This window comes from Pseudonaja textilis, chromosome 1 (genome assembly GCF_049901715.1).
Source record: "Pseudonaja textilis isolate UNSWEBS1 chromosome 1, rPseTex1.2, whole genome shotgun sequence".
NCBI classification, from domain to species: domain Eukaryota; kingdom Metazoa; phylum Chordata; class Lepidosauria; order Squamata; family Elapidae; genus Pseudonaja; species Pseudonaja textilis.
Window position 1 is genome coordinate 306,235,391 of NC_141990.1, and position 27,635 is coordinate 306,263,025.

The 27,635-nt window shown below is 37.5% G+C and overlaps 1 protein-coding gene across 4 annotated transcripts in view; it reads right to left on the reverse strand.

Annotated features, from left to right (window-relative positions):
* Positions 1–27,635, reverse strand: part of DAAM1 (dishevelled associated activator of morphogenesis 1) — a 152,934-nt gene that overhangs the window by 34,357 nt on the left and 90,942 nt on the right. For all 4 annotated transcript variants that reach the window (XM_087922350.1, XM_087922348.1, XM_087922351.1 and 1 more), the window contains exons 4-15: positions 18,943–19,014; positions 15,719–15,813; positions 14,373–14,706; positions 13,464–13,574; positions 11,923–12,026; positions 11,124–11,190; positions 10,391–10,508; positions 7,985–8,123; positions 7,383–7,441; positions 5,325–5,512; positions 3,880–4,188; positions 2,642–2,749 (exon numbers count right to left, since the gene is read on the reverse strand). In XM_087922350.1, the coding sequence (XP_087778476.1) occupies positions 2,642–2,749; positions 3,880–4,188; positions 5,325–5,512; positions 7,383–7,441; positions 7,985–8,123; positions 10,391–10,508; positions 11,124–11,190; positions 11,923–12,026; positions 13,464–13,574; positions 14,373–14,706; positions 15,719–15,813; positions 18,943–19,014 (1,704 nt within the window). The remainder of the gene's footprint in view (positions 1–2,641; positions 2,750–3,879; positions 4,189–5,324; positions 5,513–7,382; positions 7,442–7,984; positions 8,124–10,390; positions 10,509–11,123; positions 11,191–11,922; positions 12,027–13,463; positions 13,575–14,372; positions 14,707–15,718; positions 15,814–18,942; positions 19,015–27,635) is intronic.

Below are 27,635 nucleotides of genomic sequence, written 5' to 3' on the forward strand. Positions count from 1 at the left end.
TTTTGACCATAGCAGCATCCCCACAGTCAGATGATCAAAATTCCGGTGCTTGCATTTATGACAGCTGCAGAATCCTGGAATCATATCATCTCAATTTTTGACCTTCTAGGTGGCTTCCGACCAGCAAAGTCAACAGGGGAAGTCAGATTCATTTAATGACTGTGTGATTAGCAACTGCTATGATTTACTTAGCAACCATAATGAAAAAGGTTGCAAAATTGGGTGCAATTCACTGAACTGCCTTACTTTGCAATAGTCCCAATTGTGGGCATAAATTGAGGATTACCTGTACACATATAGTATCATGAACTCAAGCACGGACTGAGTCTATGTGTACTTAATTGGCTTATGTGTGCAGCAACCCTAAACTTCAGTACCTAATCTTCCATTCCCTCAACCCAATTAAGTAGGCTAAAGTGACTACACAAATAAAGTGTTTAGAATTTGGTGCTAAAGCAATCAATCAGTAAAATAGCCACCTCAATTTCTTCATTGCATGACATTTTGGCTTCCTTGTGCTGAATGTGTTCAAGGAAAGATCAAATAGCCATACCTGGGGAATGTTTTAATTCTGATTCATGCACCCAATCAAATTCAGATCCATAATATCAATATTGACAGAGATTAAGAACAAAAGTTCCTCTAAAAGTAGAGCTTAGCCCTAGATAACTTTTGACAATTGACCTTGCCCTTAAACTGACATAATCACTCCCTGAATTAATAACAGGAAGAAATAAAATCAATATTTTCTAAAGGTTTATGAGTCGATGCTCTGCTTCCCTGGTACTTGAGTTTTCAACCTTCAGGAGACCAAGAAATTATTCCAGGAGTCTAGACAAGACTAATTGTCAGGGCTCCAACAAATCCACCCCCATTCAAATCAGAAGTCTCTAGCCGCATCTCAGAGATACTCCTTTGGTCTTTTTAGCTGTCACTAATTACCTTTAACATTTTATATATATATATCCTCAACGGATCCTGCTTTACTCTACCGTCTTTTATTAAAACTAATTTTTGCTTTCCTTATTTATCGGACTCTAGGAAAAAATATCTTCAGTTGATCATGCCAATAAATAAAAGGGTCAATTTACATAAATATGTGCTTTGAGGAAGCAACCAAGCAGTATAGTAATGTTAAAGACATTACTTGGTCTGCATTTCATAAGGCAAACATGGACTGAAGTAATACTTGAAATATGTCCTGTCAAATTGGCCACATGAGGTCCAATTCACATGTTATACAGGTAGTCCTCAACTTACAGCCAGTTGTTTAAAGACTGTTCAAAATAACAACAGCCTCGGAAAGAAAGAATTACTTACAACTCCTCCTCAAAGTTGCAACTGTCACACCACTCTTGCTGTCACATGATCATACTTTGGGAACTTGGCAACTGGCTTGTATTTATGACTGGTTGCAACATCTCATGGTCACATGATTGTGATTTGTGATTGGTTTTGCCGTTTTCTGGCAAAAAATTACCCATTTAATAAGCTGGATGTGAACTTAGGCCCACATAATTTGTTTAATGACTATCATAAGACTAGTCATAAAATCAAGTCGAGTTATATGATGATTCAGTTTATGATCGCAACAACTTATAACCAAAATTCTGGGTTCAATTGAAATTGTAAGTCAAGGACTATCCATATAGAAAATAAATCCTGAGGACAGGCCCCCATAAACACTGTAGAAGCTCTGGTCAAATATAGACTCTTGATGTCATGCTTTTTTGAGCTTATCAGGTTACCTTATTGTGTACATAAGCCTACATGCTATGTAAAGCAGGCATGAGCCCTGAATGTCCTTTTAAGAAGAATATTAATAATTTTCAGGACTGCGAGAAGTAGTCTCCTATAGTAACAAGAATCATGCTTTCCTCTGACTATGTGAAAGTAAAAGGGAAAAATTGTTGACTTCCTACAATAACATTAAAAACATACTCATATATGTAAAATTGAAAGTTGCGGTTTCTATGTCTGAAATATATGAAAAGATTTGGAAACCTGCCAAATTCATGAAAGAAAATAAAATGTGCAAGGCAAGGAAGAGGACTGGATTAGAAAAGCAAAACTGGGACATTGGATGAAGTCGGGTGGTTGGAACCAATCATACTTTCTTCAAACTGCAATTTGGTCAGCCACCATGTTGAAGAATTCGAACTACAAAAAAAATGAATCACCAATTCTTTTTTTAAAAGAAGGGCAATATTGATATTACTCTCATCTCTTTCATACATATTATCAACATGATTTTAAAGTCACCGCATTAGAAGTGGCTGAAAAACACTGATTTCTTAATTATAGAAATAAAATTATCCCTGCAGAACAAAGACTTCAAATAATGGGGAGGGGGGAATTCACATGCACATCGATGTTAGTTTTTAGCCATTCCCAGCAATTTTGTCAACATTACTCAAGCATGCTTGAATATTAAGGTTAGGGCCAACTGTCACATACAATTGGCAACACCTCCATCATCAGATTATGAACCATCAATGAAAGTCACCAACGTGGAAACATGCTGAGGTGCATTCAGCCATGTTGCATTAAAAAACCCCACATTAATAATAAAATAATGCATTCCAATTACTGTCTAATAGAGAGTTGGGTTACCTGCAGATCTTGCAAACACACACATTACCTGTTGCCTTTGGTAAGCAGAGAATGTTCTTTCAAGGTCTTCAAGGTCTAGCACTTTAAATACCTTGGCATCATCAATGCTAGTCCACACAGTGCCTTCCAACTTGTTCTAGGATGGTAGGAAGAAGATGGAAGAACCATCATTACAACTTTTTCAACATATGGCACTATACTTCGCTACATTCAAATGAAACCATATTCTATAAATAAGGCCCATACACACATTTCTTGTACTTATTAAAAATAAATGTGAAATCACTTTGATGTACGTGCCAAGCAAATGAAATCATTCTAAATTGTAAAAAAATTGCAGCACTTCCAGGATAATTAAGGACATAAAAGCATCTTAGTTGGATCAGTTGAAGAAGGTCCCCTCATCCAGCATTAAGTGTTTGAACAGGAACTGTTACTGGAAAAATTTATACAAGGATACAAAGGCAATGAAAGTGGAGGGTAGGGGGACGTGGCGTGCTACGGTCCATGGAGTGCAAAGGGTCAGACATGACTTAGCAACTGAATAACAACAACAAAATAACGGCAATGCTTTCTCACTTAGCAACTGAACAACAACAACAACAAAATAAAGGCAACTGAACAACAACAAAATAAAGGCAATGTATAGTCAGATGGGAATTGATAATGCCAATTGATAATTGATAATGGAAATCCAAGGCCAAAATAATGGAAACCCAGCTCCAATAATTTTTTTCACTTGCACTTTTCTTAATTTTTTTTAAACATGGGAATCAATTTTGGTGTGAGAGAATAGCCATAATTTAAAGTGTTGGTTTATAGAGATTCTCAATCATCCAGGTCATGATTTACCCAAAGGTACTTTTCCAAAAGGCAACCGGACTTTCTTGTTTTTTTCCTTGAAAAAGTTTTGCTTCTCTTCCAAGAAAAAGCTCTTAAGAAAAAAACGAAGAAAGGAAGTCTTTCTGGAAAGAAAGGAAGTTGCCTTTTTGGAAAACCACCTTTGGAATATTAGAAGTACTTGCATTGCATTACAGAAAACTGTTTAATAAAGATAGTAACATCAGTGTTTATTTGTTTTGAATTTTTTTTGTCCTGCCCCATTCATATATAAATCCTTTTTTTTTTTTAATGTAGTCATATTCTGTGTTGCAATGTGGGCCATCTGAAGGTGAGTGGGGTTCCTAGCCTGAACACTGTGTATTCCTGCTCTACAATCAATCCTATTCATCGATCCTAAAGAGCAGAGGAGAACAGATTCCTTACCTCAGGCAATTTGGACCAGTTGAAGGACTTGAGGGCATGTGTGGGTTGGGGGACGTTTTTCCTCTTGAGTGCTGATCCCAAAGGAGCTCCTGGAGCTGGAGTCAGGCCTCCAATTGGTGGGGGCCCTGGGGGAGGGGGTGGGCCCCCAGGAGGAGGGGGTGGAGGGGGAGGGGGTGGCAGGATTGCTCCAGGAGGAGGGGGTGGAGGAAGAACTGGCAGGAAAGATCCTAGAGACCCTGTAGGTAAGGGCCCCCCAGGGGCACCGGGTGGCAGAGGGGGTCCTCCAGGGACGGGAGCACATATTGCTCTCTGAAATAAAATGAGAAGACATAATTGCTCTAGGAATTGCAGGCAAACTCAAAGATCAAGCCAAGCGAGATGGCATTTAGGTTACCCATGATGATATTATTTACAATATGTAACTCAGCCATCTATACAATTGCAAACAAACAATAATATGGAAATGTTACAGTCTCTCCGATCTGTACTTGGATTACAGAACATTTCACCAAAAGGAAAAGGAAAGGAAAAAAAGGGACGTTCCCAGCCCAGGGTTTACCAAACTGTGTTCCATGAACTTCTGGGGTTCTGCAAGAACCTGAGGGGTTCCATGAGAAGATTAAAGTGGGAAGGGGACTTCATTTGAATACTAGCTAGGAATGTCATAGCAATTTTTCTAATGGTCAGCAGAAAAGACAGGGCATGCCCATGGTTCGCAAAAGCTCTGCCTCTTGATTAAAAATTCTGGGAATTTTTAAAAAAACTAATGGATTCTGAGGCCTGAAAAAGTTTGAAGCCCCCGTTTTGGCTAATCCGAGAGGAGCTGTTTCTCTTGCTCCTCCTCCTGGTGCTTATTGCTCTCCCGGCCTTCTCTTTTTTTGCAGAAAATGTTCTACAAATTGTGTAGTGAGAAGGCTGCTTCGAGATGAAGTGGAGGGGAAATGAACAAATAGGTAAAAATACTGCAGAGGATGCTATTCTGTATTAATGGTTCACATTTCCAGAGGGCTGCTTGGACTTCCTTAACTGGTTCATATATTTCATTTAAGAAGCAGGTCTGGGATTCATAATGTGGAAAGATGAGACCAGATTTGTGAGGTTGTGCGGAGAAGCAGCTTAGCTGTAGAACTTCTCCTCCGCCAAAAAGGACATTATTCCTACAGGAATTCAGCTCTCAACAGTAAAACTATTTGCCTGCTCTGGTTATAAAAGCTGATTATATGCACCATGGGAAAGCCCCCCTCTCTCTGAGCAGATGAAGAACTCTTGGCTTTTACCCCTAAAATATATGGCAGTTTCAATAACCTTTCCAGTAACCCATTCTTTTTCTCATTTACCCGGGCCTTTTGACTGACAGCATTACTTCTAACAGACACATAGTTGTAATGTAAACAAATGGCATCTTTCCCCCCAACTGCAAAGGAGCGTCTGGGGCTTGACCTCACCCTACTAAGCTCATGGATCTGTGCCGTGAGGTCTGCCACTTGCTGTTTCACTTGTTTATGCTCAGAGAGTTCTTTTTCAAGCTTCTCCTTCATCTTATTCAAGGTCTGCATCATCTCCTCCTTCTCTTGGGTCTTGGCATCACACTCTCGCTCTTTCTTTTCCAACTTCTGCTGTAGCTCATGGTGTTCTTTTAAACAGGGAGGGAAATATTTAAACATTTGCAGTTAATGCTTTTGAACTGTTGCTTGGCATGCCATGAACATGGATGATGTTCCCCTTGAATTGTGAATCTTGGCTACTGAAGGAACAATAAACTGAGTAATAACCATACTGAAATATGTCCCTGTCCCCATCACCTAAGTTCAATAAAGCTAATTTAGTAAATTATCCCAATTTGGATAGGGAAAGTATTAACAAACCTACTACACAATGCAGAATAGTCCCTTAACATACCTTCAGTGGACTAATTTTGATTAAAATCTTGGAGAATAAAAATAATTCTATTATCAGAAGGTGATTGCACATGCTCAATCCAGAATTTTCATATATACATAAAAAAAATCAAGTAGCAAGGGACTGGAAAATCCTCTGTGTGGAACAGATAAAAATTCAAGAGAACCAAACTGTGCTAGGTATTGAAATAGTCTGATCCAATATCCTTTGTTCTTAAAATATTAACGTAAGACTGAAAAAAACACTTATTGTCAAATTCCTTTCTATCCCATTAAATGCATAAAGAAATTTCATTATGGAAAATAGCTTGTTAATTATCCTTAAATTCCTCTGAATTCTAAGCTAGTCAGACTGCAACTACAATATAGTGTCAAGTTCTGTGCCTCATTTTAAAAATAAATCCAGAAGACAGCAACCAAGATGATAAGGGGCTTGGGAGGAAAAACTTAGGAGAAATAGCTGAAAACACTGCATATCTATAGCCTGGACAAGAGAGGGCTGCCGAAAGATAGAGGACAACCGCCTTATTTATTTAGTTATATATTTACCACTTCAGTCATAATATGGCTGTCAGATAGAAAACTTGACAGAATAGTTCAAAGACATATATATAGTAGGAAAATAATCAATGGATTTAACTTACAAATAAATTAATTTAAATTAATATCCCAATACCAAAAGTTATTCAGCAGTGGAATGGGTTGTCTTATGAGATAGTTGTTGAATTACAAATAAAAATTAAGTAAAGCAAATCAGCAATAATTGGATTTATATCTAATTATCAATTAGTCCAAACTGACCAAATTTATGTTATTTTCATAATTATTAAAATGGATGCAAATTACATAAGTTGATGTATATAACATTAATTTATGCAAATCATCCAGACCACTTTGGCTGCAGTGTACTTGTTCACGATTTTGAAGGGCTATTTTGTTCACTGCATCTAAAATCTAAGATAGGCCGGATTCGTTGAAGCTTCACTGTATTTCCTTTCCTCTATTAGGCATGCAAATTTTATTGTCCTCCATGGAAAAGAACCATTCATAGGAAAACACAAACACAAGTCTATAGTGAAATACTATACTACTGTTCCTAAAATATAGTCCTTTTTATTAAAAAAAAAAAACCAAACCAGATTGATCACTTCCACTTCTATTCACATAAAAATGTTTCTGTGAAAGAAAATGTAAGTTGATAACTGTATATAGCAAATTATCTGGTTAAAAGCCAAACTGTACCAATTTATAAATTAATAAAGTGTGGAAAATCTTATGTCAGAAGCTCTCCCCTTCTTTCTTTTAGCTACTGCAGGTTTAGATATTGTAAGATTTTCTTATAGTGTTTAAAATTCAAATTAATCAGCTAACCGCTGTATTCTCCGCCCACGCATCTAAACTGATTTCAGGCTGTAACCTTTTCACTTCTGTGATGTCACTTCCCTGTACAACCATGGCATTCCAGAAGTTGTCTTAATCTGAGTGAGCTCCTGTTGCCACCATCAATTGCCACTGAATCTACAAAAACTCCAGTAGAGTTTTTTTCCCTCAGTCCTAACAAGCTGAAGTCCTGTTAAAGTGGGGTTCTCTATTTTTATCATTTACCTTTTCTCATTTTTTCTGCTTGTTCTTTCCATTGTTTCACTTCATTTTCATTAACCAACCTGTGGGGAGAGAGAAATTAATTTCTAATCAATATAAGCACCAAGACGCCAAGATGAAGTCTATGGAAAATCTAGAAAATTGCATCTGTATTTGTTCAATTAGTATTTAAATTTATTCAGTTTTCTTACCATAAAACAGTTTACAGTGACAAATCATTTTGTTTACATATTGCTACTTCAAATGACATTAATGAATGCTTATTGAATATTGACAGTTTTTTCAAGGAGAAGTTCTTTTTACATACAATTTATGAGGTAAAATATTCTCTAGCCTTTGCTCAGAGTACTACAATGCTATGGAATATACAACAAAATATTTCTTTTGGGGGTGAAGTTATTGGCAATATTGATAACTTGGTTAAACATAAATCCTTTTTTGCATTCCAAATAATAAGTTCTGTCACTATTTCCAAATTGTGCAGATTTGTATAGGGCTAATTTTAAAAAATCAAAATAAACAAGCAACCCATTCATATGAGGGAGAGAAGACATGCAAGATTTTTTAAAAAACCATTTACTGCAGAAATAAAGGAAGGCCCTTACATTCGGACAACATTTTTGATATTAAAGTTCTCCAGGGGTGTTGAGTCAGGGTCCTGCCCTTTATCATTTTGAATAACTATTTGTTGTATAATACGATCCAGCAGTAACCAGTACTGGACGGTGTTGCCGTTTCTCTTATCTAAAAGGGAGACAAAAACTGTGAATGAATGTGAAGGGTGGGAAAAGGAAGCATATGTCAGTTTAAACAAATCTCCATTCCCAGATGCTTTTTACAGGAAATTGAGCTTTAGTGGTGAAATAGTTGCTATAGGTTCTGGTGGAGGGATGTCAGTGGAAAACTGCTTTTCCTAACCTTGATCATTATATATTAGAGCTCCACCTAAGATATGCTCTTTCTTCCTAATAAACTGGATATTTTATGTAATGCATGCTACTAAAACTGGGGTTAATGAAATAGTCACTTTGCTTCTGTAACAGTCTGAATTGATATCCTTTTTTCCAGAGTGACCAAATATTGAATGATGTTAACAGAAATAGCCAGTTGCAAATGATGTGATTTTTGTTATAAACAAAGAAGCCTTAACATTTGAAGAAAAATTTGGGAAGTGTAACATGGTCTTTTGGGATGACTCTATATCTAGGAACATGAATATCTTATTTTAAATGTTTTGAATACTGTGTCCCAGTATCAAAGTGTATTTATAAAAACTACGTGCAGTATTGAGAGAAAATAATATATTATACAATTTAAGTCATAACTTGCAAGTCCCCCTCCCCTAAGAAATTGATGAATAATGCACCTGCAGAATTATGAATAAAAGCATGCAAGAGTGAATTACACAAATTCACCCCTTTGTACTTATGAGTCATGCCTTAATTTATATCAATATAAATATTGGAGAGTGTTCAGAATAGTGCATAAATAAAGGATAGAATTTGTACAATGTCACATTTTCATGCTTTTACAAGAGGCAAATTTGATTGTAAGCATAGCAAAACAGTGTTGACGAATATGATGGACATCATATACATTTGATGTTCTGAAATTGTTAAAATGCCCTGATAATCTTTTACAAAACAAACTATACACAGTAGGTACTCTTGCATTTTTGAATATAATTGTTGTTAGAAAAGACACTGGAGCAACAGTTAACAAATATAATTCCTACATATTAACAGTGCAGTTCAAAATTATTCAAATAAATCCTGTAAGAAAGAGAAGGACAAGGCTCAATGCTAAAAGATAGGAATGCATTGCAAGAGATTACTGTACTCAGATATGCCTGGCAAAAATAGAATTGTTCAGCCATTTTCAAAGGGAGCACAGATGGAAAGAAATCATTATGAGAAAGGACAAAGTTGACATTTGCAACAGATACTTCTTCATATTTGATGTGCAACAAATCTTTGAAAGTTATACCACATCAACTATGTAAAACATGTCAGGGTGCAGCCCTTAAGCGAGTGCTTTTGAAAGAAGGTCACAATCTTATCCTTCAGAATGCCTTTCCAGTGGAGGGAAATGCTTGCGTCCATCTGTGTAATTGAGTAACCAAGAAATATTGGGTAAATCGTGCAATAAACATTTCTAAGCTGAATGTGATATGTCTTTCTTGAAAGCTGTGTTTCGTCAAGACATTTCTGAGCACAGCTGAGAAGATGTAATGGGCACTTTGGAAATGCATGGCATTAAGAGGAAAGTGTCCAAATAGATAATTGACATACAAAATTTGATCAGTAATTGTATGAACTACTTTTTTTTAAGAAAAGAAGCATGATGGCTATATATGAAGGATATGTTAACTGGGAGTCATGCACTAAGTAGAGAAATTGACTTATTGGTTTAAGTGACCATTTCCAATTTCATGGGATTTTATGAAAACACAAACTAATCCTGAAGAACTGGATGTAACTTGGAAAATCTTTCACACAGCAGATTCCTTTGCACTTACAGATCTTTTCCTTCATTTTTAACATTTGGTAGCATTTGCTTTTTTTAAATGATGTAAATCCAATCTGTCCTTCTCAAGTCTCCAGCAATATAATGAAGACTGGAAAGTTCTTTCTGGTTTGAGCCAAAGTTACCCTAAAAGATTTAATTCCTAGTTTTATTGTCCTGCCAATCAATCAATAAATCAATTGAATCACCTTTTAACATGTTCTCTCTTTCAATCTCTCTCTCTCTCTCTCTTTCTCTCTCTCTTTCTCCACCTGTCCATCCATCCATATGTACTTCAAAATTAGTAAGACGCATAGACTGAAAATCTCTTTGCTTCTGTACGATAAAATCACATTCACTATAATAACATACCCATATAACAGGATGTATTAAACTTATAGCATTTCTAACCATTCAGAGGAAGTCTGCATTTCAAACCATGTACTTCAATGCCAAAATATCTATATGAATATCAATAGAATCCTAAAGTTACTTTTTGTACTCACAAGGCATTTGGAGGCAGTGGTGAAGTATAGACATAAAATGCGGGTAAGCTTCTGTATGAGTCAATCTCTTTCTTGTGAGTTCAAACATCTGGGTTGCACTTTTTGTGTCTATATGAACCTTTGGTTATTTGATGGGACAAAACAATTGAGGTTAAGATTAGTATTTTCACACACAATCATTCCTCCAGAGAAAGTTGCTACCTCTAAATTCTTTTTGCTTCCAATCAACTTTTAGTCAAGACGGACTTTCCTAAACCTAGGTGAATGTGTAATTAGAAATGTAAAAGTGAATGAATAAAATGGCAAAATGTCAATCTATAAAGAGGAGCTTGACAATGCTTAACAAGATTTTGCACGTATCCAAGACCTTTGAGGTCAGTGTGATCCAAAAAGTGATTCTCTCTGATGTAGTAGTAGCAGAACATACAACAATTTGAAGTGTTTCAATTTTTAAAAAAATCTTGCTACTTACTGAAAAAGAGCCCACAGCTATGAAAAAGGAAGGATCAGGGTGAATCATTTATATGAAAGTTGGGCAAAGATGGAACTGGGGAGGAAGAAAAGCAATCTCCTGAAAGTTATAATTAAAATGTAACTTAATCATTTTGGGCAAGTGTTCAAGGATAACTGTAAAATGGCTGAGATATGATTCAGTTCTTAACAAGGATCCTTTCTTGGCCAGAATATTTTTCTTACTCATTCCAAATGTAGCAAAATAGTACTACATACATACCAATTCAAATCTTTTGGCAAATTCCAACTCATCTTCATTTCGAAGCATTTCAAAAAAGTCTAAATGCCTGGAGGGAGGAGAGGAGGCAGTTTATGGCAATGCCTTACTAAAGTTATTTTGCTAATTACTTGGCAAGAACATCCCATTACATTTAGAAGAGGCAGGGCACTCAATAACCTTTCACTCAGGAGAGTTCATACAGTTAGTCTTTGACCTACCATTATAATGGAACCCAGAACTATGGTCGTGAGTTGTGCCAGTTTTTAAGCAGGCACCATGTGACCATGCTCAGTTTTACAACCTTTTTAATGGCATTTGTTAAATGAATGTGGTGGTTGTAAAACAAACACTGCAGTTGGTAAGTAAATTTCATCTTCTTGATATTTGGTTATCGTTAGCATTAATGAAGCATCATGATTTAAACAAAATCCAGCCAATTGGAAAACAGGCCAATAACCAAGCCCGCATAGTTTTGCTAGTAACAAACCACAATAAGTCTGGAATGAAAAAAGATAAAATTAAGCTTGGAGGAATTTTTCTTCTTGTGAAGCAGTTAGAGAAGGAGGGCAAGTACTCAGGTCCGAGATTTACTGGAGCTTCAGAGGTTCCTGTGCATTAAAACCTGGCTTAATGTCATAGAATTCCAGCTAGCTTAGGAAAAATTCAAAATTTTAGACCAATTTCCTTACATTAGGATGGGTAGAAACGTACTATCAATTTCCTTTAACATAAAATCTAGGCAGAATGAGTAAGAAGGCAGAAAAGACATTTTAAACAACATTACAAATCACATACTTACCTATCTAATGTGGAATTTTCATGTTCTCTTAACTTGTCAATTACAGGCTGAATTCCAAGCATGAGGAATTCATATCTAAGGTGGAGTCTAAAGTCCAGACTTTCCTGGGAAAGAGGAAAAGAAGATGGCAATTTTTCAAAATTGTTCTTGTTAGAATGGTAACACATTTGTTTTACCATTAAAGGCTTAAAAGTTTCCTTGTTCAGTTGAGACTGACTTAAGGGGGCAGTACTCATCTCGGATTATCAGCTGAGGGAGCCTGAGAGAGGCTTCTGTCATGATGTGTCATGAAAATACAAAACGCAGTAACCTTCCTGCTGAAGTGGTACCTATTTATCTACTTGCAATTGCCTACTTTCAAATTGCTAAGTTAGCTGGAGCTGAGGTGTGTTAGAGGAGCCATTCCTGATACATAGTGTTTGGGTCTTCAACCTGGGCTCTTGGCTTTCCAGCTGATAAGCCCGTCTTAACCACTGACCCTCAGCAGTGCCTTTCTTTTATCAAAGATGTAAAAAAAGGAAAATGGGTACCCATGCAACAGGTGAACTACCCTCTGTAGTGACAGTCATAAAATAGGTGCATTAGGAAAGTTTCTGGAAATTACAGTTACAGTGGGATAAGACAAGATAGATGAAGTATCAAAGACATCAAGATTCAGGCAGGCAAGAAAATGTGGCTCATCGTCTTTGATCTTTCTATCAGGTTTACTTTGTATTGATTCTACTGACTTGTCAAAAACAAAGCAAGCAAGGGGAGCAGAAATATAGCTTATATTTCTTTTCTAAACAACATGAGGGCAACAATAATAAGAAGTGGGTTTATATTAGGGGAATACAAATGTATTCCTCTCTAGATATCATGGATATTAATTCCTATTGGTCTCCAACATCACCAATAGTTTAAGAAAAACTGTGAGAATTATCCAACATAGCTGGAGACTAAGTCCTTCACATATTAAAGGAATCATAATTCAGTAGTAGGCAAATTATGTTCATAAGAGATTCCAGATTCACAGGGATTACTACTTTTTCAGAATATCCATCATAAGGAGATGTACAAATTGCTCTGTCTGATATTATGATCTTGAATATTTCTATTTGGAGCAGGATAAGAAGATGAGTGTTTGTGTTTTAAGTAGGACAGAAAGATGCATGGGAAGCATCCTTTTCTTAAAGGGTAACTTGTGTTTTTGTTCTGTCCTTTCAAGAAATTGAGATGGGGAAAAATCTCTTCCAAAATATTCTGGTTATCTTCTTGGATATGAATGTGCAAGACAATTCTTTTGTGTACAGTTCCTCTACCTTTCTCTGGTATCAAGGCGACCTAAACTCTACTAATTAATGAGAAATCATTCCATCATCCTATGAAACTAGGAGTACCTGTAGCCCATCTCTATCTAAACTTACTGTAAGTGTTATGGCTGTCAATATGATGTAAGATATCATTTAAGTGTTTTAGCTATTGTTTCTAGAATCCTTGTTCAAACATGATAGTATTCCAATCAATGTTACAAAACTCTCATTTCTAGCTTCTGAACTTACCACTCCAGCCCCTTGGCTGAGAACAGCATTGATAAAAGACATAATGGCGGTCTTGAGGCTTACTTCATCTCGGTATCGTCCCGTACTTCTATCCAAATCATTTATTAATGTCTGAAAATCAGAATATTTTTGATCAGTGTCATAGTGGTACTAAACACCAGGAGAGGAAAACACTTTAAATGAAAATTAGATTCATTTTAATTATTTTTATGTTAAAGATAAAAGGTGTATTTCCCTCCTTCTCACTTTTTCTTACATTCTCATACACATATCTACATAGAAAAGCCATGGGTAACTTAAGGTAACTTTACATGATTGTGTACTGCTTCTAGGCAAATCTTATCAATAAAATATAATATTATGCATTTGGTATTAGATTCAGGGCATAGAACTCTGATGTTGATCATTGTTGGAGATAATGTTTAAAGATACTTAAAGTTATTAAAAGAAGTAATGTTTAATTGTGTTTGTGTAACCTAGATTTGCCTCTTATTGCTTCAATGTACAGGAAAGCAATATCTGGAGAAAAGGAGAATAATTTTTACAGAGAAGATTCCTGGGGCTGTGTGGTAGACCAAGGTTACTCCTATATGGCTAAGTCCTCCCAGGAGATGATCTGTCGTTGGGTCCATTGGTGGTGAATTTATTCTTGAGAGAGGGGTAGCCTTGTTAATGCCTAAGGAGAGGGTTTTCCACCCCCTTCGTGTTGGACAATTTTTGTAATCCAGGGAGGCCTAAAGATTGGGTGAGCATATCACTGTGTTTTTTTCTTGACATGACTGTGGTAACGTTTGAAATTAAATGACCTCAGGGGCAATTGCACCATTGTTGTGGGACAAAAACAAATGTTTATGCTGTGGAATATTAAAAATAATCATTCCATTTGAGGAGTAATTCGATGCTCCATACCTGAAAGCGAGTCCGTTCACTGGCATATTTTTGGTAGTGCACCATGGCCTCTAGTACCTTTTTGTGACCCCCAGGAACCAGGCACACAGCGCCCATGATTTCCAGCACCGCCACCTTAGTCTTAATGTTTTCAGTGCTCAGACTCTGAGCAATTACATTAATACTCTCTGAGTGGGCCAGGACATGGGCTCTCCCAAGAGAGTTGTTCATCAGGGCTTTGATGCACCCAATGAGGGAGGTATGGATTCGAGATTCTGAAGTCTCATAGTCCATGCTCTTCAGGAAGTTCAGAATGCATGACAGGCCATCCAGATCAATGAATCGAGTTACAAACCTATCAGGAAAGAAGGAAAAAACACAAAGAAGGAAAGGTCACTTTCTTAGTCTAAATTTAGTTTAACTTCAGAGGATTCCTAAGGAACAGATTAAAATAATATCTCAGGGTAAGGATAATAGATTTCATTACCCATAAATAGATATGATAGCTGTAGTGGTACAGTGGTTAGAATGCAGCATTGTAGGCTAATTCTGCTGACTGCCAGGGGTTCGATCCTTACCGGTTCAAGGTTGACTCAGCCTTCTATCCTTCCACGGTTGGTAAAATGAGGACCCATATTGTTGGGGGGCAAAATGCTGACTCTGTAAACTGCTTAGAGAGGGCTGCAAAGCACTGTGAAGCAGTATATAAGTCTAGGCGCTATTGCTATATTCTGGTACGTTCTGGGGATATTGTTAGAAAAAGAAAGAAATCAACTTCAAGACTGACTTGACTCTTTTTTTAGTTTGGGACAGAAAAATCTCTGAACATTTCACACTTCCCAAGACTGGGTATTCAAAGTCTAAACAGCCTAATCACTACTACAAGATGTAGCAGGTATGTATAAGAAAGATGATTATTCAATGTAGAATAAACATTGCAGTGTGTCCTGCAATGGAAAAAAAATTACCATGAACCTTCTCCACATGTCTGTGGATAGAATTTAATGCTGTAAAAAGACATATTTAAAATTTAAGAATACTGTCTAAATTCAAAGCATTCCTATCACCGGCAGGATAGCATTCACAAGACAAGCAGTATGATTTCTATAATGCTGAAAAGATGGCTCTGTAATTTGATTGATTGCAACATCCCTAGATTTCAGACAGTGGGGAAAAATTTTATTGGGAAAATAGGGCTTGTGATTTTAAACACCTGGGTATTAAGAGGCATTGAGTTAACAAATCTCAGCAAATTAAAACTGATTGGTATTACAACAAAGAGATTACTTTAAGAATCTTTATACTAAATAGCAAAAAGGTAAAGCATTTAGTAATCTAGCAGCAAGAATAACCAAAAAGCAACTTGCCTCATAGGTTTGGTCCTTAGTGCTGTTTTCAAACTCTCTATAGTTTTGTTTCGTTCCTCTTCATCTTCTTTTTCCAAAGCGATCAATGACTTTCTCTGCACAAATTGAGAAAATTAGTAGCAGCCACCTGTTCAATATAGATTATTTACCTACTGTATGAAATTCCACAAATAAATTTGTGCTGAAAGTGATTGTCAGTCAGTGACAATGCAATAGCAAAATGGTCATGATGAACCCAATTACCACCACAATACAGCACCCAGGCCACCCAAAAACACCTCTTCACAATATTCCTGTCAATAGCTCCCTCTTAAATGCCTGGACTATGCAGAAAGAAACAGTCAGGACGTGACAAAGGGCATGAAATATCTCTCTACAAATACCGCAGGTTTAGTAGAAACATTTTAATATTTCATTTCTGTTTTTCCTTTTCATATTCTAATTTCTTTATTTCTGTAAAACAAAATAAATTAAAAATGGTTCTTCTAACCTCCAGAATGGCTATCAGAAGCCCCTTTGGCAGGGCTTTGCATCAGGATAAGTAGAGTCCCCTGTTAGATAAGTTATATGATATTTAACTTTGATCATCATTTTATAGTTGATTTTTTTCATGGCAGGTGTTCTCTTGTGAGCAACTAATCTTTATCCCCCCAAAAAAAGTTCCAAAAAGAAGATGTTGGGGATGAGTCACAGACTTTCTTTATTCATTGAGCAATATTGTCCCATTCTAGAATTGTGGGTCTGGTTTTGCCCAAATGAATGGCAAGCTCAGCTTTCCAGTTTATTCTTCCTGATGCAGTACTAGATTTAGTGGACTCGATTTAGTTTTAAAATGCTAGCAAGAGAGATGTTTCAACCATTTGATGATGATAAAATTTAAAATATACGCATACTTTATTCTTATTTCCATTAAAACTGTTTCTGAGTTGGTGATGCTGTTGGACAGTCATTGAGACATTAAAAGAAGAAGCTGTCCCACAGAAGTATTAAACCAATGCTGCACATGTGCTTCTGGGTTGAAAGGATCAGCCAGTGACATCACCATTGCCCTGGGGATGTCCAGTTGGGGCCTCTTTTCATATCTTTAGCATGAGCTGGAGCAAAAGACGGGACCTCAATCCCACCCCATCTTGGGTCTCAAATGCGAGCTTGCTAACCTCCAACCCAGTGTCCTAACTGTTCAAGCCACCCTGCTCCTATTTAACCAATGATGTCATTCTTTTATGCCAGCAACATATTGGTAAAATTCAATAGGGGAAGATTTTCTTTAATTACAACTTTAGAGAGCAACAGTGACACACTGAATATTTTCAAGGTGCATAATTATTCAAACACAATATCACTCATATCTGAGAAACATAAATTTCCAATTATCTCCAAAATGCTTGACTTTACCATGGAGAAATACCTACACACTTATCCACAACATAACTACAATATGAAATTCACAACTGCTGAATAGATTGTATTCAGAAAGAAGACCCCTGCAGCCCTCTATAAAAATTCCAGGAGCTTTATTAAGCGCTCACTTCTACTGCATGACTGGATAAAGTTCAATACTAAGTAAATTAGCTTCCTTAAAGTTAATGTGAGTCTTTCTAATCAAGGAACTCTTACTAAAGTCATTAGAAATGTCTGCAGAAACAAATGCTTCCTAGTTCTCCCTCCCATTTACAAACATAACCGGTCTTTTGCTGCTCAGACAACTGGAGGGTAAATCGATCTTGAACTTTTCAACACAACCTTCATCTTTTTTTTGTTTAAACACTTTTGGCTTCTCATGATAATTATCCCAAGCCAAAGCTAATGTCCCCCTGCACCGTTCAGTGTAGGAAAGGCCTTATATATGCAGATTGATTTTTCTCAATAGCACAATATATGTCAGAAGACTTATGAAGAGATCAAAGGGCTACTTTACACAAAACACAGCAAAAATATTGCAACAGAGTTGGTGCATACAAGTTAATGAATGAACTTAATGAGTTACAAATTAGTGGCTCAACAAAAGCATACCGTGGGCATTTTTGCTTTTGAAGAATTGTACTGCACACTTTAAAAATAAACACATTTCTAACCCTTCTGAATAGCTATGCAACCTTGAAATCATGTTTATAGCAGCTGAAGATCAAAAGTCTGCTGTAAACAATGCTTCAGTGCCAATACATGGTTTATGATCTTTCCCCCCAAAATATGAATAATAAATATTGTAAAATAATGCATATTTATCAATTCTTTAAAATTAAGATTTAAAAATGCCTTTACATAGAATAGAATAGAATAGAATAGAACAACAGAGTTGGAAGGGATCTTTGAGATCTTCTAGTCCAACCCCCTGCTTAGACAGGAAACCCTACACCACTTCAGACAAATGGTCCTTTTTCCTACTATTGTTCTTGTCCAAATTTATACACTCCCTCCTAATACCCTCCAGATGTGTTGGAACAACTTGCAGAATGACATGCTGGCAGAGATTGTTGATATTTTTAATCCCAACACATTTACATGAAGGAAGAGCAGCTTATTCTCTCTATCCTGTGCTATGACATTTAGGAAGGAAGGATGGGTTGAAGAATGACAAATTCCTGTCCAGTACTGGCATAAACATCAGCTGTTGCAATCAGTTTTAATATTAAATGCCTTTAAAATGTACCAGAAAGCTAATGACCAAACTGACCCATCAGAATAATAGAATAACAGAGTTGGAAAGGAGCTTGAGGTCTTCTTGTCCAACCCCCTGCTTAGGCAGGAAACCCTACATCACTTCAGACAAATGGTTATCCAATCTCTTCTTAAAAACTTCCAGCATTGGAGCATTTACAACTTCTGGAGGCAAGTTGTTCCACTGATTAATTGTTCTGTCAGGAAATTTCTCCTTAGTTCTAAGTTGCTTCTCTCCTTGATTAGTTTCCACCCATTGCTTCTTGTCCTGCCCTCAGGTATTTTGGAGAATAGCTTGACCCCCTCTTCTTTGTGGCAGCCCCAGAGATATTGGAACCCTAATATCATGTCACGGTTAGTCCTTCTTTTCATCAGACTAGACATACCCAGTTCCAGCAACTGTTCTGTATATGTTTTAGCCTCCAGTCCCCTAATCATCTTGGCTGCTCTTCTCTGCACTCTTTCTAGAGTCTCAACTTCTTTTTTACATCGTGGCAACCAAAACTTAGAGCTGTGCTCTTAATTCTCAGATCTTCTCTTTTTAGACAATAGATAAATCCACTTACAGCAGCCATGGAGTTAAGCTGATCAATGTAAAATTCAGGCCAACTCGTGGCCCCTTTATTTTCTTCTTGGTCCTGAAATAAGCAAATGAAAGAATAGTGTTAGAATATTTGTTTGTTTGCTGCTTATATGCAATAACTATAAAATACAAAGTACCTTACTCCACATGGCTAAATGTCACTCCGTAGACTGAAGAAATTATTTTTATAAGCTGATCCCATTTTTTGGACATAGTAATAAATGTCATCAACCGGAAGTTGTGATATATAATAATTTTACAGAGGTGTTAAATGAAAAAAAAAAATGTTTTCGATAGGCTTCATTCATTTGCTTTGGTTTGGTTTAGAATGAGTGCCAATCCCTCAATAAAAAGACAAAAGGGGTCATATTTTGCTTTCCCTGGTAATGGCATTTTATTAACAATGTTTTGTATTCTCTACAGCCATTCAACATATTGGTTTTAAAAGCTGCAACCACAAAAAGATACATCCCTGGCTTTGGTGGGGTGTGTGTGTACATTTTTGTTCAAAACAGTGAGAATTTTTCCTTGTCCCCATTTCTATCTTCTCTGCAATTACTACTGGTTTTGTAACTGAGCCTGCTTAAGGGGTTTATCTTTTCCCCGCAAAAACGCTTTCTCCACCTGATGCTCTGTGTCAGGACTGAAATTCTAAGTCAAAGAGCTTTAATTTAAATCCAAATGCAGACTAAATAGGCATGGGGCACATGGCTCAGGATTTGCAAAAGGATTAAATGAGTAAAATTGTCCTGGTGCTATAAATGATAAATTCACAGTGATCATTTTTGCCTCTTTGAGCTAAGAAAAGTTTGAATGACTAGGATTAGGAATCTTGTAAAATAACCTTAAATCCCTTCTAAGAACAGGGGTATTAAAAAGAGGATGAGAGAAACCTGAGGGAAGCCTACCACACAGAAATGCAAATCTTAAAAATAAAAGACCTCAAGGACGGAGCTTAACAATGGCTGTCTATGCTTTGTTATCAGAGAACAGTGTCTATTGGAAAAGAAACAGGAAATGAAATCAGGTGGAGGACTGAATGGTATTCATCCATCCTGAGCTTCCTCCCTCTGTCCACAAGACAAGAAGAGCAATGTAGTTGGCACTCTTGCTGCTAAAAGTAACAAGTACAGGCAGTCCTCAACTTACAACAGTTCATTTAGTGATAGTTCAAAGTTACAACAGCACTGCAAAGGCCGTTTTCACACTTATGACTGTTGCAGCATTCCGATGGTCACATGATATTGATAGCAATAGCACTTAAATTTATATACTGCTTTACAGCCCTCTCTAAGCGGTTTTACAGAGTCAACATATTGCCCACAACACTTTGGGTCCTCGTTTTACCAACCTTGGAAGGATGGAAGGCTGAGTCAACCTTGAGCCTGGTGGGATTTGAACTGCCAAACTGCAGTCAGCCGGCAGGCAGCAGAAGTAGCCTGCAGTATTGTACTCTAACCACTGTGCCACCGAGGCTCTTAATTATCAAAATTATGCTTGGCTACAATTTTGACGGTTGCAATGTCCTGGGGTTGTATATTCACCTTTTGCAACCTTCTGATAAAGTCATTGAAGAAGACAGATTCACTTAACAACCATGTTACTAATTTAGCAACTACAATGGCTCACTTAACAATGGTGGCAGGAAAGGTTGTATATGGGGCAAAACTCACTTAACAAATGTCTCAGTTAATAACATAAATTTTGAGCCTAATTGTGGCCGTAAGTCAAGGATTACCTATCTAGCCCAAACTTTTGTTCCAGTAGCACCAACTTGTCCACACAGCTTTTACTGACCATAGAAAAGAAGGCAACCTTTTGTCCTCCATGTTGTCAAGATACTCAAAAGTCTCATAGCACAACATGTGCTATGAGAAAATCACAGGATGTCTAGGATCAACTGCCTGATTGATCAGCTGGAACCACTGAATCCTTCCCAACTGAGGAAGCAGCCATCTACTCCGTTAGACCAACTTACTAGTATTTTATGCCAAAGGACTGAACCAGGGACTTTCTATGCACCAACATGCACTCTTCCCCTTCCTTCCAGGCTGGTAACACCCTTAAGAGCCAAAGCATTTCCAGACCGAACATTCAGAGCATTTACCTGCCACAGAAGGAATCATGAAGTAAATATTAAAAACTCCATCTTGATTCTAGTGCTGAGGTAGATTCTCAGCCTTCTCTTTAAGGCAGACTTTCTTTAGCCAATTTCCTTCAGAAGCCATCCAAGTCTGGAGTTACATTTAAGGTACCTGGGGGGCACCATGCTGGGGAAGCCTGCCTTAAAAAATGTGAAACCTTGATAAAGCCAAACAATATGTTCTTATATGTCTCTCGCCCACCCATCCAAAAATAAATCTGTCCAATAATTCATGGAGAGGGAAGCAGGCTGATTTACTTGCAAACATTAGTCTCCATGCTGTAATTTTTATTTTCCAAAGCAACCACAGGGAACCTATGTGTTTATAGCTGCCAATCTCTGTTACATTTCTGGCCTCATTTACTAGCATGCATTAACCTTGCTTGTTCCCTGCCAAAACTTGGTTTGGCTGACTGAAGAAGCCTGCCATAAGAAAGAGGCTTCCACAACTATCATGAAACTTAACGCCTACTGTTTAAGCCAAGGAATGCCATCCGTTTGCCAATGAAATCCAGGGAAGGCTGTTAAGAAAGCAGAATGCCCAAGGGGACATGGCATTTGGAGAGGGGAATTCCTTCTAAAAACAGAGAGAAGTATCAAAAGTGCTTTCCCACTAAAACCAAAGAGGCATGCGGCAGCTGTTAAGAATCCATTTGGCAAATGAATTAATTTGTCAACTTTTTAAAAAGGAAACCATTACATTGACTTCCCAAACCAAGAAACCCTCCCAATAGCACCAAGGACTGTGTTGGAAGAAATGTCCATCTGGGTTCAGTTCCAAGTGGGGAGAAAGACACTGGAAACATGGAGGCTGCTTAGAAGGATAGCTTAATGGAGCAGAACCATTAAGCACATGATCCTGGTGCAGCTGGATACCTGGAGTGGAAAATGAGTGTTATTTATACCCTTTCTTGGGCTTTGAACTTGAGCTTCTTGTTCCTGTGGCAAGGACAGGTATCCTACTGGCTGCTGTAAGGGTCATGTGCAAATCCTAGGAGTCTGTCTGAGATAAGCTTGGTTGAATTGTGCTGGGTGATGTAATGAAGAGGCTTGTGTTCTGAATAGGTGTTGGGCAATTCCTATTATGGCTTAATGGTTTTTTCCTGATTTGGATCTTGAGCGAGGGCTAATCCTATCACCCTGGAGCTGAAAGCCTTTTGTTTTGTAGATAGGATGGCCCAGTCTTTCTGGGGCTATTAATAAAGTTGGGGCTGCTTTCCAAGAGCATGTTTCTCCTTTTCTCTTTCAGGGAGGTATAATATTCTGCCTTTTTAATATTTCCTAAAATATTTCATTCTTCTAAGAGGGGTGGGTGCGAACTTTCTATAACTGCATAGATCATGTTGCTAGAATTCCGGGAATTGTCATCTCAATATATCTGGAGCCCATCAAGTAATTGTGCTCCTGCAGACATTTTGTTACTAGGCTAGGTATTATCATCAGTGCATGGGTGGGTGTAGTTTGCTTATTGTTTTAGTTATATTTTTTAAATGGTGTGTAGATGGGATTTATCTGTTTGTTGATGGCTGATCTGTCAGAATGCCAAGCTTTCAGCAACTCCCTAGCATTTTTGGATTTGGCTTGAACTAAAATATTAATTCAATTGAAATTGTGGTTGAACTTGTCTTCATGTTGAGAGACTAAGGAATTTTCATTACATCTTCTGTCAGTGTGGATGTGTTCTGCCCATCTTCTACTTGTCTATCCTACATTTTGGCTGTTAGCAGTTCTTACACTGTATGTTGTAGACTACTCCTGTTTTCTTCTTCTTTGGTTACTGAGCCTCTGAGACTGCTTAAGATGCTTTGGAAGGATTTTGATGGTTTATGTGTGTGCCATGGAGAAAACAGACCACCTACACAACATCTTCCAACATAACTGATATTCATATTTCATTAAAAAGTGCCTTGCTACACAAAAGTATATATCACTTAAAAGATATAACTAGAAGTCAAGGAAAGAAATAAACAGCCCAAAGCATAACTTCCCTAGCAATACGCACCCTAATGAAGAAACAACACCAGATAAACAGGGAACAAATAATACCTTAATCAAAAATCATGAAGGAGGAAGCCATATCCTCATCAAGACTGGCAAGGGAAGCTACTATAAATAACCAAGTTCATTTTCCCATTCACTGATGATATAGCTCAAATCTCTCTCTCTCTCTCTCTCTCTCTCTCTCTCTCATATACACACACACCCCTAATCCAAGGTCTCAGAAAAATAGTTTATCCAAATTTTCTAGTCCTAATTGCTTTACAGGATGCCAGTTTCCTATTTGTTTTGTGCTATTTAAGAAGAATGACACCTCATTATTTCAACTAATTATTGCCGTTTCACACACACACTAGAAAATTGTTTCTTCACATTAGCAACTTTAAGATGTGTGGACTTCGGCTCCCAAAGTTCCTCAACCAGTTATGTTGGCTGGAGAATTCTGGAAATTGAAGTCTACACATCTTAATGTTGTGAAGGTGGAGAAACTCTGCTCAAGTATGACCCTGAATCTTTCACAATGTGTCAAGGATCATCAGTGAGGTGACTAATTCAAAACAACCCCCTAAACAGGTTGGAAAAATATGGTGCAGAAAATAATGAACAATACAGACAAATTGCACAGGTATTCACAAATATCATTAAGATAGAATACCCCAATGCTTATTACTGGATAACGTCTTCTCATCTAACCAGACGTGGTACAAGGGAGTACCTGGTAGGCACCAAACTACATGTGTAAGTCAGAACACTCATCAATACAGCAAATTTACCATAAATATCCAGACAGCCAGTCAAAATGTAACATGGTTAGAAACTCAGCCGGTTCTTTTGCTCATTGTCTCCAAAAGATGTTTGTTCTCTAATAACACGAAGTATAACATGAGCCATTACTACTTCTATCATTTAATAAATATTTAAAACAAATGGAAAACCTGATCAATATTAATGGCAATAAAAAATATCAACAATGTTAATATTATTACTATTATGAACATATCATTGACTTAAGCAATTCATCAACAAATACTAAATTTTATAAGGCCATTAGAAAGCCTCTCCGCCCCCCACCACTGTTTCACTGTGGCAGGGAGATATTCCTATGAGGGAAAAGTATCAAAACTATATGTGAAGAGTATATTCTTCCAGCAGGGTAGCTCATGGGATACCGGTCTAAAGCAAGCAGGAACGTATTATGGACAGCAACCATATAGACAGAGGCTGAAGGCTGTTAATCAATTTAATTGAAACAGCAAAGGTATCATTTTATACTATGCAGAAGCTTTAATCAATCACATGGTCTGAAAGATGATTAACAGAGGGACTCTACCTAAGGTTTAGTTAGTGTAATCAGTTTGTAGAACTTGTCTAAACTTGGCCTGATAACTCCTTCAGATTTTGTTCTATGCCAGTAACCTAGGGATGGCAGAGTTTGTCTCCTTTACATATAATTTCCAACATGAATATCTATATGCCTCCCTAGTTTTGGTTCAGTTGCAGATGAAACAGTCACAGCCAGTATATCATAATTGAAGGATCTTCTCATTTCTGCACCTGGACCATAACTTTGCAGTCATTTCCTGGATTTGATGATATGCAGACAAGATAGGGCAGAAGCCTGAATAATCCCAGTCCAAGGTCAGGCAGCAACAGGAAGACTCAGAGGGCTAACTGTCTTTATGTCCAAGACGGAAACAAGAAGGCGAAAATGGTTTCTGAACAGAAAGGGTGTGAATGAGGCAGACAAAACTGTATTTCATCACAGTTATGTAACTGACATGGAGACTTCCTTCAGGTCTTAAGGGAGACAATTTCCAAGCTTTCAATTAACCATGACAGAACTCAACTAAGAACGCCATCTCCACATTCCGCTGAGGGGAAAAAAGCAAAAAAATTGTGTCTCCAACCTGGCAATTCTGGGCAGCTATTTCGACAAATTTCAAGAGTACCAAGATAGAGAAGAGTGAGAAGATGGCTGCAGTACTCATTTTACAGGCCAATATTATAGAGGTTATATTATAGAGGTTATATTTACAGAGCTTCCTTGAGTTTAGGTGTGTCTGACTTTCTGCAAAATTAGGCATTCTCCAGTTTCTAGGTAGATCTGAATAAGGACAACTATTCAAAAGGATGTGTGAATAGGTAGGTAGACTCTTGTTACTGCATATGTATATATTACTTCTGTCCCATTACCATTGCTGCTGAAATACTACTCCTGTTTTGACTCGGTTGTAGAACACATAATAGTATGCAAAACACTATATGGCATGGCTGGAAATACTTTGCCATTCTCTCAAATAATGGAGAGCATTGCTAGTAAATGTAGAGCAGCTGGCCAACCACAATGGCTAACAATGATAGAAGTTATAGTTCAATTAGATAACAGATAATCAGAGTTGGAAGGGACCTTATAGGTCATCTAGTCCAGTGGTCGCCAACCGGTGGGCCACGAGAAAATTTTTGTGGGCTGCAGATAAATCTCACCCCCAGAGCACTCCCCCCAAAGCAATTAATCCAGGCTGCGCAGAAACACAAGGCTGCTCAGCCCACATGACCCGTGGGAACCCTCCCTACCCACTCACTCCTTACCTGGCAAACTTGTCTGCTAAGTTGCTATTTTTCCTTTTTCCAACCATCATATGTTCTGCTGTGCTGGGAGATTTAGATTAGCTAGGAAGCAGAAAATGGTTGGATTTCTTGCTTTCTAGCTAAGCACAGCCGAACCTCCCTTAGGACTGAAGGTTTGCTTGCAAGCAAATTCAGTGCGGACTCACGGCAAGCAAATTTGACAGACTGAGCTAGCCGATGGCAGATAGATCACTGAATGATTCTGTGAGCAACTCAATCTACCTGCTTTGCTTGATTTTGGAGAAAAGTTGCTGTTTTTTAAAATAAAAAATTCAATATTCAATAACTATTTATAATATTTACATACAAGCCATGCCCAGCCAGTCACATGACCACCAAGCCACACCCACAAATTAGGCCACACCCACAGAACCAGTTAGTGGTCCCCAGAATCTAAAATTATGCGTTTAGTGGTTCCTGAGGTCCAAAAGGTTGGCGACCCCTGATCTAGTCCAACTCCCCGCCCAAGCTGGAGACACTACACCATTTCTGACAAATGGCAGTCCAATCTCTTCTTGAAAGTCTCAAGTGATGGCACTCCGACAACTTCCGAGGGCAATCCATGTGGAGAACTCTTGCTTGGAGAAAATGGTATAAGAATTGGGCTAGGAAGAGTAATGCCTTGATTTAGTATAAGGTGTATCTAAAAACATGTTTTGAGCACCCAAACATGAAAACCCACAAAGGCACTTCCTACAAAGATGGGACTGTATTCATTTTCAGTAAATATCCATTATATTGTCTATTTGAACTTTGAATACATGGCAGACAAATGATTTCCAGTTAGGTTGTATTTATTTGAACATTATTAATTGGCAAGCATTCATGATCCTGAATAAAAAGAAATTTAATTTGCTCCACCATACTTTGAAATATCATATATTTGCTGAAAGGGTGCCTTTTTATTAACATTGGTCTATCCTAAATCACACTGAGAACCACTCAGCCACAATGCTGTTGTATTACACTTCTGCAAATCAAGCCATATAACTGAAGATGGAAACAGTTTGGACCAGTGATTAAGGCACTACTTTATGTCAGAGAAATCTGTGTTCTAGTCCTGCCTTAGGCATAGAACCCAGGTGTTTGAATTTGGGCCAATTACTCTCCCTAAGATGAAGGTAACAATAAACCACTTCTGAAATTTTGCTCAGAAAACTAGGATATGAAAGCTGAACATGCAAATGTGAATAATTTGCAAGTTCTAGCAATGAATACAGTGAAATTTTTAATTATAATGAAGACCAAATTAATTACAACAGTACAACTACCAGCCTTGGACTTTATAATTTTACCATGCTTTGTGGAAACGGTGGATATATACTGCTTTTTTGAGTTGACTAAAGGATAAAGAATAAAGGAACCAGCACTCAAGAAATACCACACAGGCTAACACTTGATAGAGTAGCAGTGAAGCCCTTGGCAAATATATCCAGATCCTGTGCCTGTGTCTATATATACAGAGATAAGAATCATGTTGGCAAGAGTTTTATCCAGAAAAAAAGCAGTGAAAATGGAATTGCAAACTCCACCAAGGCCTATTCCTATTGTGGAACATCTGGGTTGGTAGGACAAAAGCAATAAAACATCATATGAAAACCATTTGGTAGCCCATACATTCTTAATTCAGGCACTATGGCTATCATTCAGCTGATGACAAACCTGGAACTGAATGAAAGAATGGGCACCCGAAGCACCTTAAAGCTGGACAAGAAGCAATGGATGGAAACTAATCAAAGAGAGAAGCAACTTAGAACTAAGGAGAAATTTCCTGACAGAACAATTAATTGCCTCCAGAAGTTGTAAATGCTCCAAAAGTCATGAATGCTCCAACACTGGAAGAGATTTTTTAAAAGAGATTCAACAACCATTAAAAGAGATTCAACAACCTGCCTGAGCAGAGGGCT